Here is a 15,238-nt window from a genome sequence, read left to right as displayed (position 1 = left end):
CCAACCCACTCACCCTACACTCTCCCAGCATCGCCCCCCACACCCTTGGTCCTGAAGGTATCATCCACCCTGGATTCCCTGTGCCTCCAGCCCTCATATGTACCAGTGTACAGCCTCTGTCCTATCCAGGCCTGCAAGGTAGTATTCGGATCATGGTAGTTGGGGGGAGGAAGCATCCAGGATCTGGGGGAAAGCTGTGTTCTTCATCGGTACTACCTCGCACCCTAATTAACCCATCTCCTCTCCTAAACCCCTCTGTGAGGGGATCTCCATTGGCCGACACTTGGGCCTTGGGTCTCCACTCTGCACTTCCCCCTTCATTCAATGTGTGGTATATATATATATACATACACACACACACATATTCTTTTTTTTTTCTTTGCATGATGCCTCCTACAGTGTCTTAAACGACTGCCCTTGGTCTATGTCTTAGTAATAACTCAGATGAAGACGTGAGTGGCCTGCTGCCTCGGTGTACACAGAATTGGGAAAGGCCGTGATACAATGAAGTGGTAGTGTAAGGATCTAAGGATCCCAGGTTGAAAAGGAGTTTCTAGTTCCAGGGATTGACGTAATGAGGTTCACTCTGATCTCACAGCCCAAAAGGCAAGTCAAAATTTAGATTTTGTTGTTCGGTACCAAACCCTCAAGTTGGTTCTGACTTACAGTGACCCATTGTATGTCCAACAGAAGGCAACACTGCCTGGTTCCGCTACATCCTCGCGATTGTTCTTAGGGCTGAGCCCATTGTTGCGGCCCCTGTGCCAATCCATTTTGTCAAGGGTCTTCTTTGTCACTGCCCCTCCACTTTCCCAAGCATGATGCTTTCTTCAGGGACGGGTCTCATCATCCTTGCCTCTAAGGAGCATTCTGGCTGTGCTTCTTCCATGACAGATTTGTTTGTTCTTTTGACAGTCCAGGGTACTTTTGATATTCTTTACCTGCACCATAATTCCAGTGCATTGATTCTTGTCTGAATGTCCAACTTTCGTATTTGTATCAGGTGATGGAAAACATCGTGGCTTGAATCAGGCACACCTTAGGCCTCAAAATTAACCTCCTTATTTTTCAGCACTTTAAAGAGGTCTTGTACAGCAGATTTATCAATGCAGTGTGTCATTTGATTTCTGACTGCTGCTTCCGTGAGCATTTGATGCAAGCAAGACAAAATCCTTGGCACCTTCAATCTTTTTCTCCATTTATCGTAACTATTGGTCTAGTTGTGAGGATTTTAGTGTTCTTTACATTGACCTTAGAGGAAAATAAGGTTTTCTACTCCTGTAAACAGTTTCTGCCTCAGAAACTCGAGAGGCTCATTGTGAACCATATCTACACTATCCTGGAGGGTTGCTATGAGTTAGAATTTGCTCAAATACCCTGAGGTTTTTTGTTTGTTTTGTTTTACACTGAGCTGTAATCAGTTCTGAAAGTTGGGATCCTTAATCTTCATCAGGAAGTACTTCAATTCCTCACATTCAGCCAGCAAAGTTGTGTCATCTGCATATCACAGGTTCTTAATAAGCCTTCCTCCAGTCCTGATGCCACATTCTTCATATAATCCAGCTTCTCATTGTTCGATGGATTGCATTCTTTGGTGGGCGGGAATTGTCATCTCGTTGACTGACTCATAGTGCCCCTCGTAGTGACAGAAGAACTGCTCCTTTAGGTTTCCTAGGCTATACTTTTTTTTTTCCAGTATAGCATTTATTGTTTTTTCAAAACATTTTATTAGGGGCTCATACAACTGTACTTTTTTTAACAGTTTTATTGGTATTTCAACCATATCAAGAAAAGTTGTACAATGTTTACTACAGTAAATTTTAGAACATTTTCTTTATCTCATACTCAACGTTATTTGTATAGTGGTTTTATTTTCTTCAAATTTTGGTAAAAATATACACAACAAAAATCCACCAATTCAACAACTTCTGCATGTATAATTCACTGCCATTGATTATGCTTTTCGTGTTGTACACCATTATTGTTATTCCTCCGAATTGAACTCAATGCCTTCTAACTAAAAACTCTTAATCATAGGTCATGTTTGTTTTGTAGTAGTAGTAGTATTTTTCTTGGTGTAATATTCACATGCCGTATACTTTCATAGTTAAAATGCTTCTGAAAAGAGTTATATGCATCATCACAATGAGCTCTGATGCTTCTTCCTGCGTCCACTGATTGCTCCCCAGCCCCCTTTCCACTCCCCAGCTTCCTAATAAACTAGTGCATCAGTTATTGTCTCTGTGCATCCACTCCTGTGCTTCCCAAACTGGAAGACCTAACAAACAACAAAACAAAGTAAAACAGGAAGAAAAAAATCAATGATGATAATGTAAAGAATAAAGAGTAAGAAAGAAACCACCAATAATATTTTAAAAGCCCAAGAAGAAATTTCTTTCTTGGAATAATAAGTATTTAAGCATAGGGCAGGTTGGATCAAGAGAGATGTCAACTGACCAAGTATATTATGGTTCAATTCGCCATAATCAAGTTTACAGTGATCTTTATCTGATGGTAAAGCTGTTGGAGCTCCTCACCTGTGTGCAGAGGGGATCTTCCAGAGACCCAGCCTGACCAGACACTCTTCAAATGAATTTTGGGTTCCCACCATCCTCCACAGCTTTCTACAATTGGGTGTTCACAGTTTAAGCTCTGATACTTCTTCATCATATTGGGATTTTGTTGTCAACTTTGGGTCACACGGCTGGTGTGCTGCTTTCATGTGGACTTGGTTAATGCCTCACTTTTATGACTGCTGCTTTGAATACAAGCCTTTAAGACTCAGACACTAGTCCAGTTGATAGCCGGGCACCATTTGTTTTGCTTCACACTTTGCTGTAGCACCCTTATCTTGGTGATCATTTCATGCAGGTGAGTATCCATGTTATTAGAACTGACTGTTCTTGAATTGGGGCTAGAGGTAAGTGGTAGCTGAGAATCCATCTGTTAGTCCTGGGTTATGAATGACTGGTTTACTTTGGCAGTCATAAAACAAAAACAAACGAAACCCAAAGCGAACATACAACCCTCTCCCCTCAAACAAAACATTGTCAATCATCCCCTTTAGGGTATAAGATGGTTGCATTGTTAACACCAAGAATTTATCCAATGACATAGAATTTAAGGTACTGTTTATGAGGAGTTTGTGAGTATAGTCCCAACTGCAAGCTGTGATCCATGAGTTGTTGCTTTATATAGATGAGCTCTGTTTACACTGAGCCTGGGGATTGGTGCTAGAGAAAAATTTCATGCATCAGGTCTTAACAAGGGCAGACCCTGCCCTCTAGACCCAAATCTGTCATTAATGCAAAGGAGGGAGAGCATTGGGAGGCACCAAATAGGTGGTGGTTCCAGGTCTCTTTCATTGGGCCCCTACTAAGCCTGGGGTTCCATTCAAGGTCCAACTGCCATTTCCACAGTCTTTGGGTGACCATCCTTTGCATCCTCTTGCATCAGGGTGTTTCAGCCCTAAGTCCAAGTGTGTATGTGCCTATTGCCGAGTCCTTCTGGTGTGACTTTTGGGGATGCCAAGTTCCCTGAAAGGCCAGCATCCAAGGTCATCATAATTCCCAGTCCATGGCGCCATTCACTGAGGGTTGAGTAGAAACACATTCAAAGTGTCTACCGAGGGCGCTTAAAAATGAGTTTATTCTGCCTTTTAGGCTATAAATTTTCTATGGCAGCCATCTACCATGCCATTCTTCCATTGGATGACTGGTAAGTTTGAACAGCCACTCTCTGGTTAGCAGCTGAGCACAGGAGTTTCCAGACTAGTGAGAGACCTACTGTCATCAGGTCCATTCCAATTCATAGCAGGCCCTATAGTATAGGAATTCAGGGTTTCTGAGGCTATACAGCTTTATGGGACCAGACAGACAATCTTATCTTTCTCCCTAAGAACCTCAGGTGGGATTAGCAGCCCACTGCTTAACCCACTATGCCATCAGGGTTCCTTCAGAATAGAAGGCGATTGTAATCCTGATCTCTCTATTCCTTACTTGTTTTTAAAGCCATATTGCTAATGATTTTCCCTGGTACTCCATGATTTTTTTAATCGTCACTAGTTTATTACTGGGAACCCCATCCACACGTTCTAGCTACTCTGCTAGGTGGATTGGAGCCTCCAACTATGATTTATAGGTAGGTACAGGCTAGTGGTGTCCCAGGACCTGGCAGCCTCGATATAAACCAAGCCAAACCCCCTGCATTGAGTCATTCTGACTACCAATACAGCAGAATAGAACTATTACCTGGTGTTTCTAAGACAGCCTGGTCTTGCTCCTGTGGAGCACATGATGTGTTTGAACTGCCAACCTTGAAGTTAGTAGCCCAGTGCAGAACCTAATATTACTACCAAAAATCTTACATCGAATACCGCATTGGATATGCTATGGAAGAGAACTAAATTGAGAAAGTGCCTGAAGCTGTGGCCTATAGTGTCTCTGAGTTGGAACTGTTTCAATCGTGGTGACAGATCTAGCCTATAAGAAAAAGGTAGTTGATGTCATGAATCTTACAGAAGAGAAGGCTCTGTGGAGGAGGGATAAGAGCTAGACCAGGGGTTCTCAGCCTTCCTAATGCCACAACCCTTTAATCCAGTTCCTCGTGTTGTGTGGTGACCCCCAACCATAAAATTATTTTCGTTGCTGCTACTTCACTAATTTTGCTACTGTTATGAATTGTAATGTAAATATCTGGTACACAGGATGTATTTTCATTGTTACAAATTGAGCATCATGAAAGCATAGTGATTAATCACAAAACAGTATGTGATTATATATTGTGAAATATTTAAATGTTTTCCGATGGCTTTAGGTGAAAGGGTCATTGACCACAAAGGGTGCACAACCCACAGGTTGAGAACCACTGATCTAGACCAAAACTTTACTCAAGGGTAGAGCTGGAACCATAGTTGGTCCTGAGGAGTAGATTGAGTTCAATAATTGAGTCCAACAGTTCTAGGAAATACATATTCTGTACAATCTTCTCTACATTACCCACCCAACCTTGATAGTCCTGCGAGTGCTTAAACTTAACAGGGAATTCCTTTTTTATTTCCTCATTTTTTAAAATACAAGATTAAAATGGGAAGGTTTATAAAAGTCCACTTGTGTTTAAAAGCAGTTATTCCCAAAACGTTTTTGGTGGGGTTCCAATTGGAAATGGACTTTCATTGTAACCTGGTACCCACGTGAGCCCAGACACCTACAAAGTTCCAGTAACTTAGGGTTCCCTGGGATTTTTTTCTCATGTTCTGAATATTGTGGTTTTTGGTTTGCTTTTGTTGTAAAGATGCTGGTTGTACACCCAAAAAATAGATTTGAGTGCCTAGTGATACGTTATCTGTGAGTTGAAAACAATTGTTCTATAAGAATTTCAGGATTCTGAAATGAGCTATTTACCACCTAGCTATCAGTGAGAGAAAAAAATGCCTATTTGAAGTTTCTCAAAACTCAGATTTGAAATTTTAAAAAACAAAAAAAGGAAACAAATTTGCTGGGCAGATCTTTTGTAGTATGTATTTTTCCCACTATATGAGCATCGAGCAACTCACTTCCAGTTAGTGCACCCAGTGTCGTCGCCTGGGAAGCTTCTCTCTAGTCACAGTGCATTTTTTTGGTAAAAGTTTCACTCGAACCTCATGTTTTGTGATGGCCAATTTTAAGAGAACAGTGCGCAGCGGTGAAATTTTGCTTGCTGCTTGGGAAAAATGCCACAGAAACTATTGTGATGTTGAACACAGTTTACAAGGACAGCACTTTGGGAAAAACTCAAGTGTACCGAGTGGGTTTCTCGTTTCAAAAAAGGTGAAATGTCAATTGATAACAAACTTCGTTCTGGACGTCTGGCAACTTCCCAAGTGGACGAAAAACTCAACTCATAGTGCTTTTGGAGTTCATTCTACCAGGACAGACTGTTAATGAAGCTTTCTATCTAGAGGTTCTGAAAAGACTGTAACAGTGTGTGGCCAAAACGCCTGGTTTGCAGCCGATGAGGGACTGACTGGTTTTGCCACCACGACAATGCACCTGCTCACACAGCCATCTCAGTGGGCCAATTTTTGGCAAAAGACAGGATGCCTCTCTTCCCCCACACATCTTACTCACCTGACCTCGCTCCGTGTGGCTTCTTTTTGTTTCCACGAATGCAGAGGGACATGAAAGGACAGCGATTTGACGGCGTAGAAGAGGTGAAGAAAAAGCGAGGGAGGTGCTGTCAGCCATCCAGACAGATGAGTCTGAAAATGTTTCCAAGAATGCAATCACAGATTTAACAGATGTATTAAGTGTAATGGAGTGTACTTTGAAGGTGATAAGGTTGTTTTATTTTTTTTTTAATTTAAATGTATAGCTTTGGGGGTGGGAATCGGGTTTTTTTGGGGGGGGGCGTATCCCCTGGCACACATTAAATGTTTAAGGAAAAGCTTAAAAGTCTAGAAAATTGGCAAGATTTTAATTGGTTCTCCTCCATCCCCTTGCCCAAAACCAGTAGTTTCTTCGAGGTCTAAGTAGAAAGATCGTCACCTTAATTAAACTGAAGTTGTAAGGGGTAAAACGTTTCTGACATTTGACAAGAGAGAAATGCTTTTTCCTCTTTTTAGTCATTGGGGGCTCGTACAGTTCTTATCACAATCCATACATATATCCATTGTGTCAAGCACATATGTACATTTGTTGCAATCATCCTCAAAACATTTGCTTTCTACTTGAGCCCTTAATATCGGCTGGAGAGAGATGCTTTTATTCCATTTCACGTGAGGCTTAAATTCACTGCCCTAGAGTTGATTGCAGCCCCTTGCAAGCCCTTTCAGGCAGGAGCACCTAGAGGGTTTCTGCACCTGTGAATCTGTACTCCAACCACCTGCCTTACCGTACTCCCTCCGAGTGCCTTCCCTCCCACTGTGCCAGCAACTTTGAAAGGAAGAGCAAACATCGACATTTTTATGTTCGTATATATTGCATTTAAACATTTATGAATAAACTTCAATTGGTTGAAATGGTAGAAACTGGTCTAACGTACATGATGGCTTATGACTGCTTTCTCTGGTCCAGTGATAACCCACAGCGTTGACCATAAGGCCAGAAAGAACAATGTAGAAGTAAGGGTATGACATTTTGGTACTTTATTTTGGTAATACATTTTAATGAAATGAGCAAAAAACCCATGAAAACTATCTTTCTAAATGTCACTCTCATTTCTAAGGAGCAATTCTCGCTGTTCTTCCAAGACCACTGAGACCTTAAATGGTAGTCCAGCCAATAATTAAAGATGTGTATATTAAAACTGAGTGATTTATATATCATTCAAATAATAAGAGTATTAACTATATGTTCCAAATCAGTGGTAATCTGTAGTGGAACTAATTAGTACCCCTAAGACAAGTAATGCCAGCTGCTTTGTACTGACTGCTTCTCCTGTACTTGGCATTAAGTACATAATGTTACCTAGTAAGTACTTTGTCTATATTATCTCACTTATTCTCACAAAATTCTTGAAAAGTGGATACTGTTACTCCTATTTCATAAGCAAGGAAACTGGAGTTCAGTAGGGGAAGTTACTTGTACAAGGGCATATAGCTAGTAGCAGAGGAAGAATTTAAACCCAAATCCAAAACTTTTTTTAACCTCTTTAAAAACAAAACCATCTCACTGCCAGCGTCAAATCTGATTCATAGAGACAGACCCCTGTGGGACAGGATAGAACTGGCCTTGTGGGTTTCCAAGACTGACTCCATACAGGAGCAGAAAGCCCCATCTTTCTCCTGAGGAGCCCGGTGGTCTCAGGGCTGCTGATCCTTGTGGTTAGTGGCCCAACAACCAAAACCAAACTCCGCTACCATCAAGTCAGTGCTGACTCAGAGTGACCCCCTCTGAGTTTCCAGGCCCAGTCTTTCTCCATGGTTTCAAAATGCTGACCATGCAGATCGTAGCCCAGTGAGAAACCACTATACCACCAGGACTCCTTTGAGCAGCCTAACACATAAGCCCCCCATCAGACCTCTTCTAAGCTGTACTGAAGTTGTATGTGATCCTCTTAGATCTAGGTATTGGCACTTAACTTTGCACTGAAGAATTGGTTTTACTGTGTCGTTTAGTTTAAATATTACTTTTACGTGCTCTGTTTTCATCCTAAAATATCTTTAGAATTTCCAGGCTATTAGGAGCATTTAAACCGTAAATAAGACAAATCTCCAAGTAGTGGAAATAGTATGTTACTTTGGAATAGGCATCTTAGAAGTCAGGATATCATTTGAAAAAGAAACCAAATTATTATTATAAGTCATTTATAATGAGCTCTTATGAATGACCCTCATTATAGCTCTTTTATTAAAATTTCCACTGCCCTCATTAGCATTTAAAGATGAATGCCTTTGGTTTAGAGCTACTTAACTTTAATAAGACAAAATTGCATCGATATTCATATTTTGCTTTACTCAGGTTTTAAGATTTTGGTAGGTAATGACATTATAAAGCTGATTATTCTGACTATTCTCAGGTAATTGAAAGTGTTACAAAGGTTAAAAAAAGATTTTGAAATTTAATTCCACCACAATGTTAGGTTGTGTATGCATTGGGCTCTTAAAGCAGCAGGGCGGTCTTTGAAGCCTACTGGCTGCTCCCATGAAGATTTACAGTCACCGCAGTCTTTATAAGGAGCAGCTAGTTCCCTATGTTCTGTTTGTTTGTTTTTTTAATCATTTTATTAGGGGCTCAGACAACTCATCACAATCCATATATACATCACTTGTGTAAAGCACATTTGTACATTCATTCCCTCATTCTCAAAAGATTTGCTTTCAACTTAAGACTCTGGCCTCAGCTTCTCATTTTTTTCCTCTCCTTCCCCATTCCCCCCTCCCTTATGAACCTTTGATAATTTATAAATTATTATTTTGTCATATCTTGCACTGTCTCCCTTCACCCACTTTTCTGTTGTCCGTCCCTCAGAGAGGTTGTAATCAGTGCCCTCTTTCCACCCCACCACTCTCACCACTTGTCCTCAAGGGATTATCTGCCCTGGATTCCCTGTATTTCCATTTTTTATCTGTACCACTGTACATCCTCTGGTCTAGCTGCATTTTTAAGGTAGAATTGGGAACATGATAGTGGGAGGTAGGGGAGGAAGCATTTAAGAACAAGAGGAAAGTTGTGTGTTTCATCATTGCTACACTGCACCCTGACTGGCTGTCTCCTCCCTGATGTCCAGTTGCCTGCAGATGGGCTTTGAGTCTCCACTCTGCACTCCCCCTCATTCATAATGATAGGATTTTTTGTTCTGATGGTGCCTGATACCTGATCCCTTCGACACCTCGTGATTGCACAGGTTGGTGTGCTTCGTCCATGTGGGCTTTGTTGCTTCTCAGCTAGATGGCTGCTGGCTTTATCTTTAAGACCCCAGGCACTATTTTTTGATAGCCAGGCACCATCAGCTTTCTTTGCCACATAGGCTTGTGCACCCATTTGTCTTCAGCGATCGTGTCAGGGAGGTGGGCGCCCTATGTTCTATAGGGTCACTCCGTCATCAGAATGCACTGTTTGGCAGTGAATATCGTCTGTAGCTTGCTGAAAACTGGGATGGAAAAGGAATACTAAAATCCTTTTTTTTCTCTTTTTAGAATAAAAATATACCATTGTTTTTGTGCAGAATACACGTGTGTATCAGTTTCTACATTGTACCATTCAGTGACATCGATTACGCTATTTGATTTGTGTACCTCTTCTCCCCTGTTGTGTTGTTCCTCCTTCATTAACATAAACACATTGCTCCCGAAGGTAGCCAATACTTAGTAGTTGTGGGCTGGATCCCATTTATTGTCATTGTTGGGTATCATTGCGTCAATTCTGACTCCTACAACAGAACAAAATACTGCCCGGTTCTGCACCCTCCTCCCCATGGTGCTTCTGTTTGAGCCCCTTGTGCCAGTCACTGGGCCGATTCCATTTCATCAAGGATTTTCCTGGTTTTTGCTGACCCTCTACTTTATAATGATATCCTTTTCCAAGGATTGATATCTCCTGTTAAGTCCAAAGTAGATAAGATGAGCATCGTCCCTTCTAAGGAGCATTCTGGCTGTACTTCTTCTGACAACCCAGGGTCCTTTCAGTGTTCTTTACCAACACAGTTCAAAGGCATCAGTTCTTTTTTGTTCTCCTTATTCATTGTCCAGTTTTCACATGCCATCTGAGGTGGTTCAGATGAACATGGCTTGAGTCAGGTTACCTTAATACCCAAAGCAACATCTTTGCTCTTTAACATTTTAAAGAGGTCTGTGCAGCAGGTTTCCCCAACACAGTACTTTGGTTTCTTGATTGCTGCTTCCATGCGCGTTGTTTGTGGCCCGCCAAGTGAAACGAAGTCCTTGACAGCTCTCATCTTTGCCTCGTTTCTCATGGTGTGTGTTGGCCCAGTAGTGGGGTTTTGGTGTTTTGCCTAGGGTTGTAGTCCATCCTGAAGGCTGCAATCCTTGATCTTTGTCAGCAAGTGCTTCCAGGCCTTGCTTTAGCAAGCAAGGTTGCAACATCTGAATATCACAAGTTTGTTATTAAGCTTCCATTCCGATGCAGCCTTCTTCCTATTGTGCTCCATTTTTTTCTATTATTTGCTGAGTATCCAGATCAAATAAGCGCTGTAAAAAATTACAGCCCTGATGCACACCCACTGCTTGCCCTGTAGCTCCACAGTAGGAGCTCCTTTTTCATCAGCTAATAGTTTCATAAGCTCAGAACCCTCGACTTTCACCCGTTCCTACCCTAAGTGTGTGTAGACGCCAAGTCCACTCACTCATCAAGCACATTTCTTGAATGGTGTTCCTGAGCGCAAACAATTGTGAAGCTGGCGCAGGACCAGACAGTGTTGCATCGTTGTGTACATCTAATGAGGCTGCTGAATCCAAGCCGACTGCACAGCAACAGTGAAGAGTTGGCCTTGTGCTCCAGAAGCTCACATTTAGTTTCGGGAAGATGGACATTTAGTACATCACAGAGTGTTGGTAAGAGATTAAAGGCTTTGAGAGGAGGTGGTGAGATTGCGTCTGGTATGAGTGGGAATGCTTATTTATCCAAGACGTTCCCAGGCCATAGAGCAGTAGGACTGAGGGTAAGAAACAGCAGGATTGGAAGAATGGCAGGCTTCCTAGTTTGGTTGGGAGTTATGTGGCAAGAGATAGGATTTTAGAAAACCTTAAGAAAATTGGATCTTAACTCATAAAATTACACTTCTCACGTGAATTTGGTTTGTTTGTTTGTTTCTGTTTTTTAATTCCCAGAGTGTTTTGGGGTTTTTTTTAGCTGTTTATTTCATGTGACAAAATATTGTTAGCCCCAACCTCCATTTGAGCCAACTGTTAGACTAAGCTGCTAAATCTGGAAATGATCCATTTAATAGGGATTTTTTTTTCTGTCCTACCTTTTCAACATTTTACATAACAGCTAACAGTTCAGAAAACATTTGTGTGTACCTACTTTTCCACTAGCTCTGAAACCAGAAAATGGGATATGGATCAAGTATTAAGATATATGATGAGGGGTGAGTGGATAGTTGATGTTTATGATTGGAAAAAAACTTATTAATTTTAATAATTGTCTTATTTAACTCTATAGCTAACTCTTAGGTCTATGAAGCAACTTAGATCATCATTTTCAAACAGGATAAACAGGGGTCAAAAAAAATTAGTGGTTTGCTTAAGAAGTTCTAGAATCAGAACCCTGGATTCTTTGTTGTTTGCTACTGAGTCAATTCCAACTTAGACCCTGTAGGACAGAGTAGAACTGCCCCCTAGGGGTTTCTAGGCCACAGTCTTTACAAGAGCTGATAGCTACGTTTGTCCTGTGGAACCACTGGTGTAAAGGTTTGAACTGCTAACCTGTCAGCAACCAAGTCTTAGCCATGGTGCCACTAGGACTCCTTAGCTGTTTCTGATGGTCGACTAAGAACGAAATCATTGGCAAATGCAGAATGTTTATGTTAAACTCACTCAAATTGATTTCTAAGCAGATACATTTACTTCTTTCAAAGCATCAGGTAATGTCTTCCCTTTTGCAAGTTAAAAATTCCAATTTCTCTGTTACTTTTCAAATAGCACGTCCTTCCCCACTTAGTGGTATATTCTTATGAGACCTACATTTTGATACGGCACCCAAAGAGCGTAGCAATATTTTAAATGTTACCACCAGTATGAAATGAACTACAATTATTATAACTTAAATATCAGTACTAGTATACATGAGGGGAGCTTAGAAAAGTATGTGGGAAAATTCCATTGTCTTTCAGTTCCTTTTTTTTTTTTTACCAACTTTGTCTTCAGTATGCACCGATCACAAAGACATGCTTAAACAAGTTTCGTTTGGACTAAACCCATGCATGTATAGTTTAGTCCAAACTGGGACTTGAATAGCAATACTGTTTTACTTAATCCTCATATATTAATAATTATTCTAAAGTATAGATGTAGAAAATGTATATGTAAAACTCCCTCCTCTGGAAGCTTTTCTTCTCTTAGTTCCATGATCTTAATACTGCTTTTCCTGGCATTTGTCATTAAAAATCACTGCTTTGTCAGAACATGGTAGGCATTTGGTTTTCAATTGTTAAAATTTTGAAATTAACATTTCCTAATAGTATAGTGTCCTTGGTAGTACAAACTCAGTTTCTTCAAACAAATTTATTTTGTTTTTCATCTGGACTCATTGAGAGGGCAGTGATGATGTGCTGGTAGACTAAAGGAAAACACAAATGCAAAATTGTTAAAAGACTTGTTTTTTAAGAAGCCAGATGTGTGTACTTTCCTCTACATTTCCTTCATGGTTTTGGAAGTCACGCCACCAGATCATCTGGGTGTGTTATAATAGAGGACAACCAGGTTTGCATTCTTACTACCCTGTTTTGTGTGTTTGTTTAAATGGAGCTCTAATCTGTGCTACCAGGAATGTCCCTCTGCTTGGGTTGAAGTAGAGGCAGTGACTTGCTTCCCTTCCCTTTGGTTGCAGCCACGTAGACCTACAGCTACAGTGTGTCTTATAGTGGGCTCTTCTGAATGCCATACTGTTTAGATCATACTATGGGAGAGAGAGAGAGAGAGAGAGAGAGTGTGTGTGTGTGTGTGTGTGTGTGTGTGTGTGTTACACAAGGGACTTCAAAGGTTGATAGAAAAAGTTGATTTGAAAGATAAGGGAATTTGTCCATGAGTGAAGCCCCTTGTACACAGACAATGTGTGTGAGCAAACTTTTACATTTAGAATATAAAGTAGGCAAAGAAATTAAGATTTAGAAAGTATTTAAAATCAAATAGATAACACAAATTTGAGTCTGAAAAACGCAGGCTTAAAACTCACTACCAACAGGTCAGTCAGTTCTGACTTACAGTGATGCTACAGGACAGAACTGCCCTTGTGAGTTTCTGAGACTGCAACTCTTTGCAAGAAGTTTTCTTCCCAGAAGTGGCTGGTAGTTTCAAACTACTGACCTTACGGTTATCTGCAGCCCAACTCGTAACTACTATGCTATCAGGGCTCCTCTGTGTGTGGAAACCCACCCCCCCAAAATAAAAACCCCACCTAACTGCTACCGAGTCTATGCCAATTCTTAGGGTTCTCATAGGACAGGATAGCACTGCCCCTGTGAGTTTGCAAGACCGTAACTCTTTATAGAGTAGAAGTAGGAAATAACATTGCATTCCTGGCTTGTGCATGTGTGATCTCTATTTGTCTGTGGTGATTCACTCATTTTGCTGTTGATGTACATGTACTTTGGAATGAGGGGGTTTTTGAGTGGGGAGAGTTGCCACTGACATGAGCCATTTAGGAAGTACCTTGAAATGTCTTCCAATTAAGTTTTACTTCCCTGTAACAAAATGACAGTGTTGACACGTTAAAATTTCCCCTGGTATTGGAGTATGGGTTTGAAGAGCCAAAGAGCTGTTTGCCATTTGTTCGATATGCTGGGTTGTAAGGGTTTTACCGTCATCATCGGCCGTCATCTCATATGCCTGAAGACATGTTTTGCCTGGGTTGGAGGTGGCTGTTAAGAAATTGCTTTGTGGAAAGCTAGTATGTAATTAATGTAATGTTTGTTAAATAGAATTGTGTGTTCCTGTTGTGTTAGTTTTAGTGTTGTTACTGTTTTTGATTAATTTGAGTTTCTTTTTCAACAGAAATAGGAAAGTCGTTGATTATTCACAGTTTCAGGAATCTGATGATGCCGGTAAGTTTGGCGATTTTCAATTAATTGTGAGTTAGACTCTGACTAGTTGGAGAATGTGGTTTCTTTTGTTTTAAGTCGTGCTTTTGAAATTAATTTTCTTTAAAATATTTATGTGTGCAAACTGATAACAGTGCTTGTCACTTAACAGAGTTCCTGCTAGAATCAAAGTAAAGTTGTAGCTTATGCAAGTGGCTGATCATTTTTTGTAATAAAGTAACTAAGCGGAGAGTCTATTGTGTGAAACTACTTGGAACTCTGGGCTACATCATTACAGAATAAATAGTGTATTTTTAAATCTTAGCTGTGCAAAAGAGTTAGTTGGTTTTTTGTTTTGTTTTTTCTTATTTTGGGGGAGGGGGCTCTGCATTCTTCCCCCCCCCCTTTCTTTAAATCAGCCTTAACATTATAAAAACAGTTTGTGCTTTTTAGGAAAACTTAGAAAATGCAGAAAGATACAAGAAGGCTAATAAATGAACCTACCACACAGAAGTAATTCTAACATTTATTAACTACTTGATGTGTGCCAGGAATTATTCTAAATTCTTATATTTAATACTTGTAACAATCCTGTTTCAGTGGGATCTTATTTCTGTTTTACAAGGAAGGAAACTAAGGCAGAGATAGTTCAAGGTCTCTATCCTTTTATCTTTATTTTCTTAGGAAAATAGGAGTTTTTATTCTTGCACAATACAATGTTGCACAATATAATATTTTTCTCATATTTTAATAAATTCCTATTGATGGTTGTTGGGTATTCCGCTGTGAATATGTGTAAGGTATTCAACCATTCAGTAATCACTAAATATCCAAATAACTTCCATCTTATATGTAATGGGGCTGTAAACATTTTTGTTTAAATTTTCATCTTTTCGGGTAGAGTGATTTTCTTTAGTTGTGTTGGGCTTATGATATTGGTGGCAATTTCCTCAAGTGCTAGAGTACACTATATTTCAGAATTTATGCTAAATGTAGTTGACTTATCGGTCTAATGTAAAATAATATGACACTCATTGATAGTCAAAAGGGTAAGCTGCAAATG

At 40.3% G+C, this 15,238-nt stretch overlaps 1 protein-coding gene across 3 annotated transcripts in view; it reads left to right on the top strand.

Annotated features, from left to right (window-relative positions):
* NUCKS1 (nuclear casein kinase and cyclin dependent kinase substrate 1) overlaps positions 1–15,238 on the top strand; it is a 36,653-nt gene that overhangs the window by 9,834 nt on the left and 11,581 nt on the right. For all 3 annotated transcript variants that reach the window (XM_075529395.1, XM_075529386.1, XM_075529403.1), the window contains exon 2: positions 14,150–14,199. In XM_075529395.1, coding sequence (XP_075385510.1) covers positions 14,150–14,199 — 50 coding nt within the window. The remainder of the gene's footprint in view (positions 1–14,149; positions 14,200–15,238) is intronic.

This window comes from Tenrec ecaudatus, chromosome 1 (genome assembly GCF_050624435.1).
Source record: "Tenrec ecaudatus isolate mTenEca1 chromosome 1, mTenEca1.hap1, whole genome shotgun sequence".
In the NCBI taxonomy this organism is placed as follows: Eukaryota; Metazoa; Chordata; class Mammalia; order Afrosoricida; family Tenrecidae; genus Tenrec; species Tenrec ecaudatus.
This window is presented reverse-complemented; position numbering and strand designations above follow the sequence as displayed.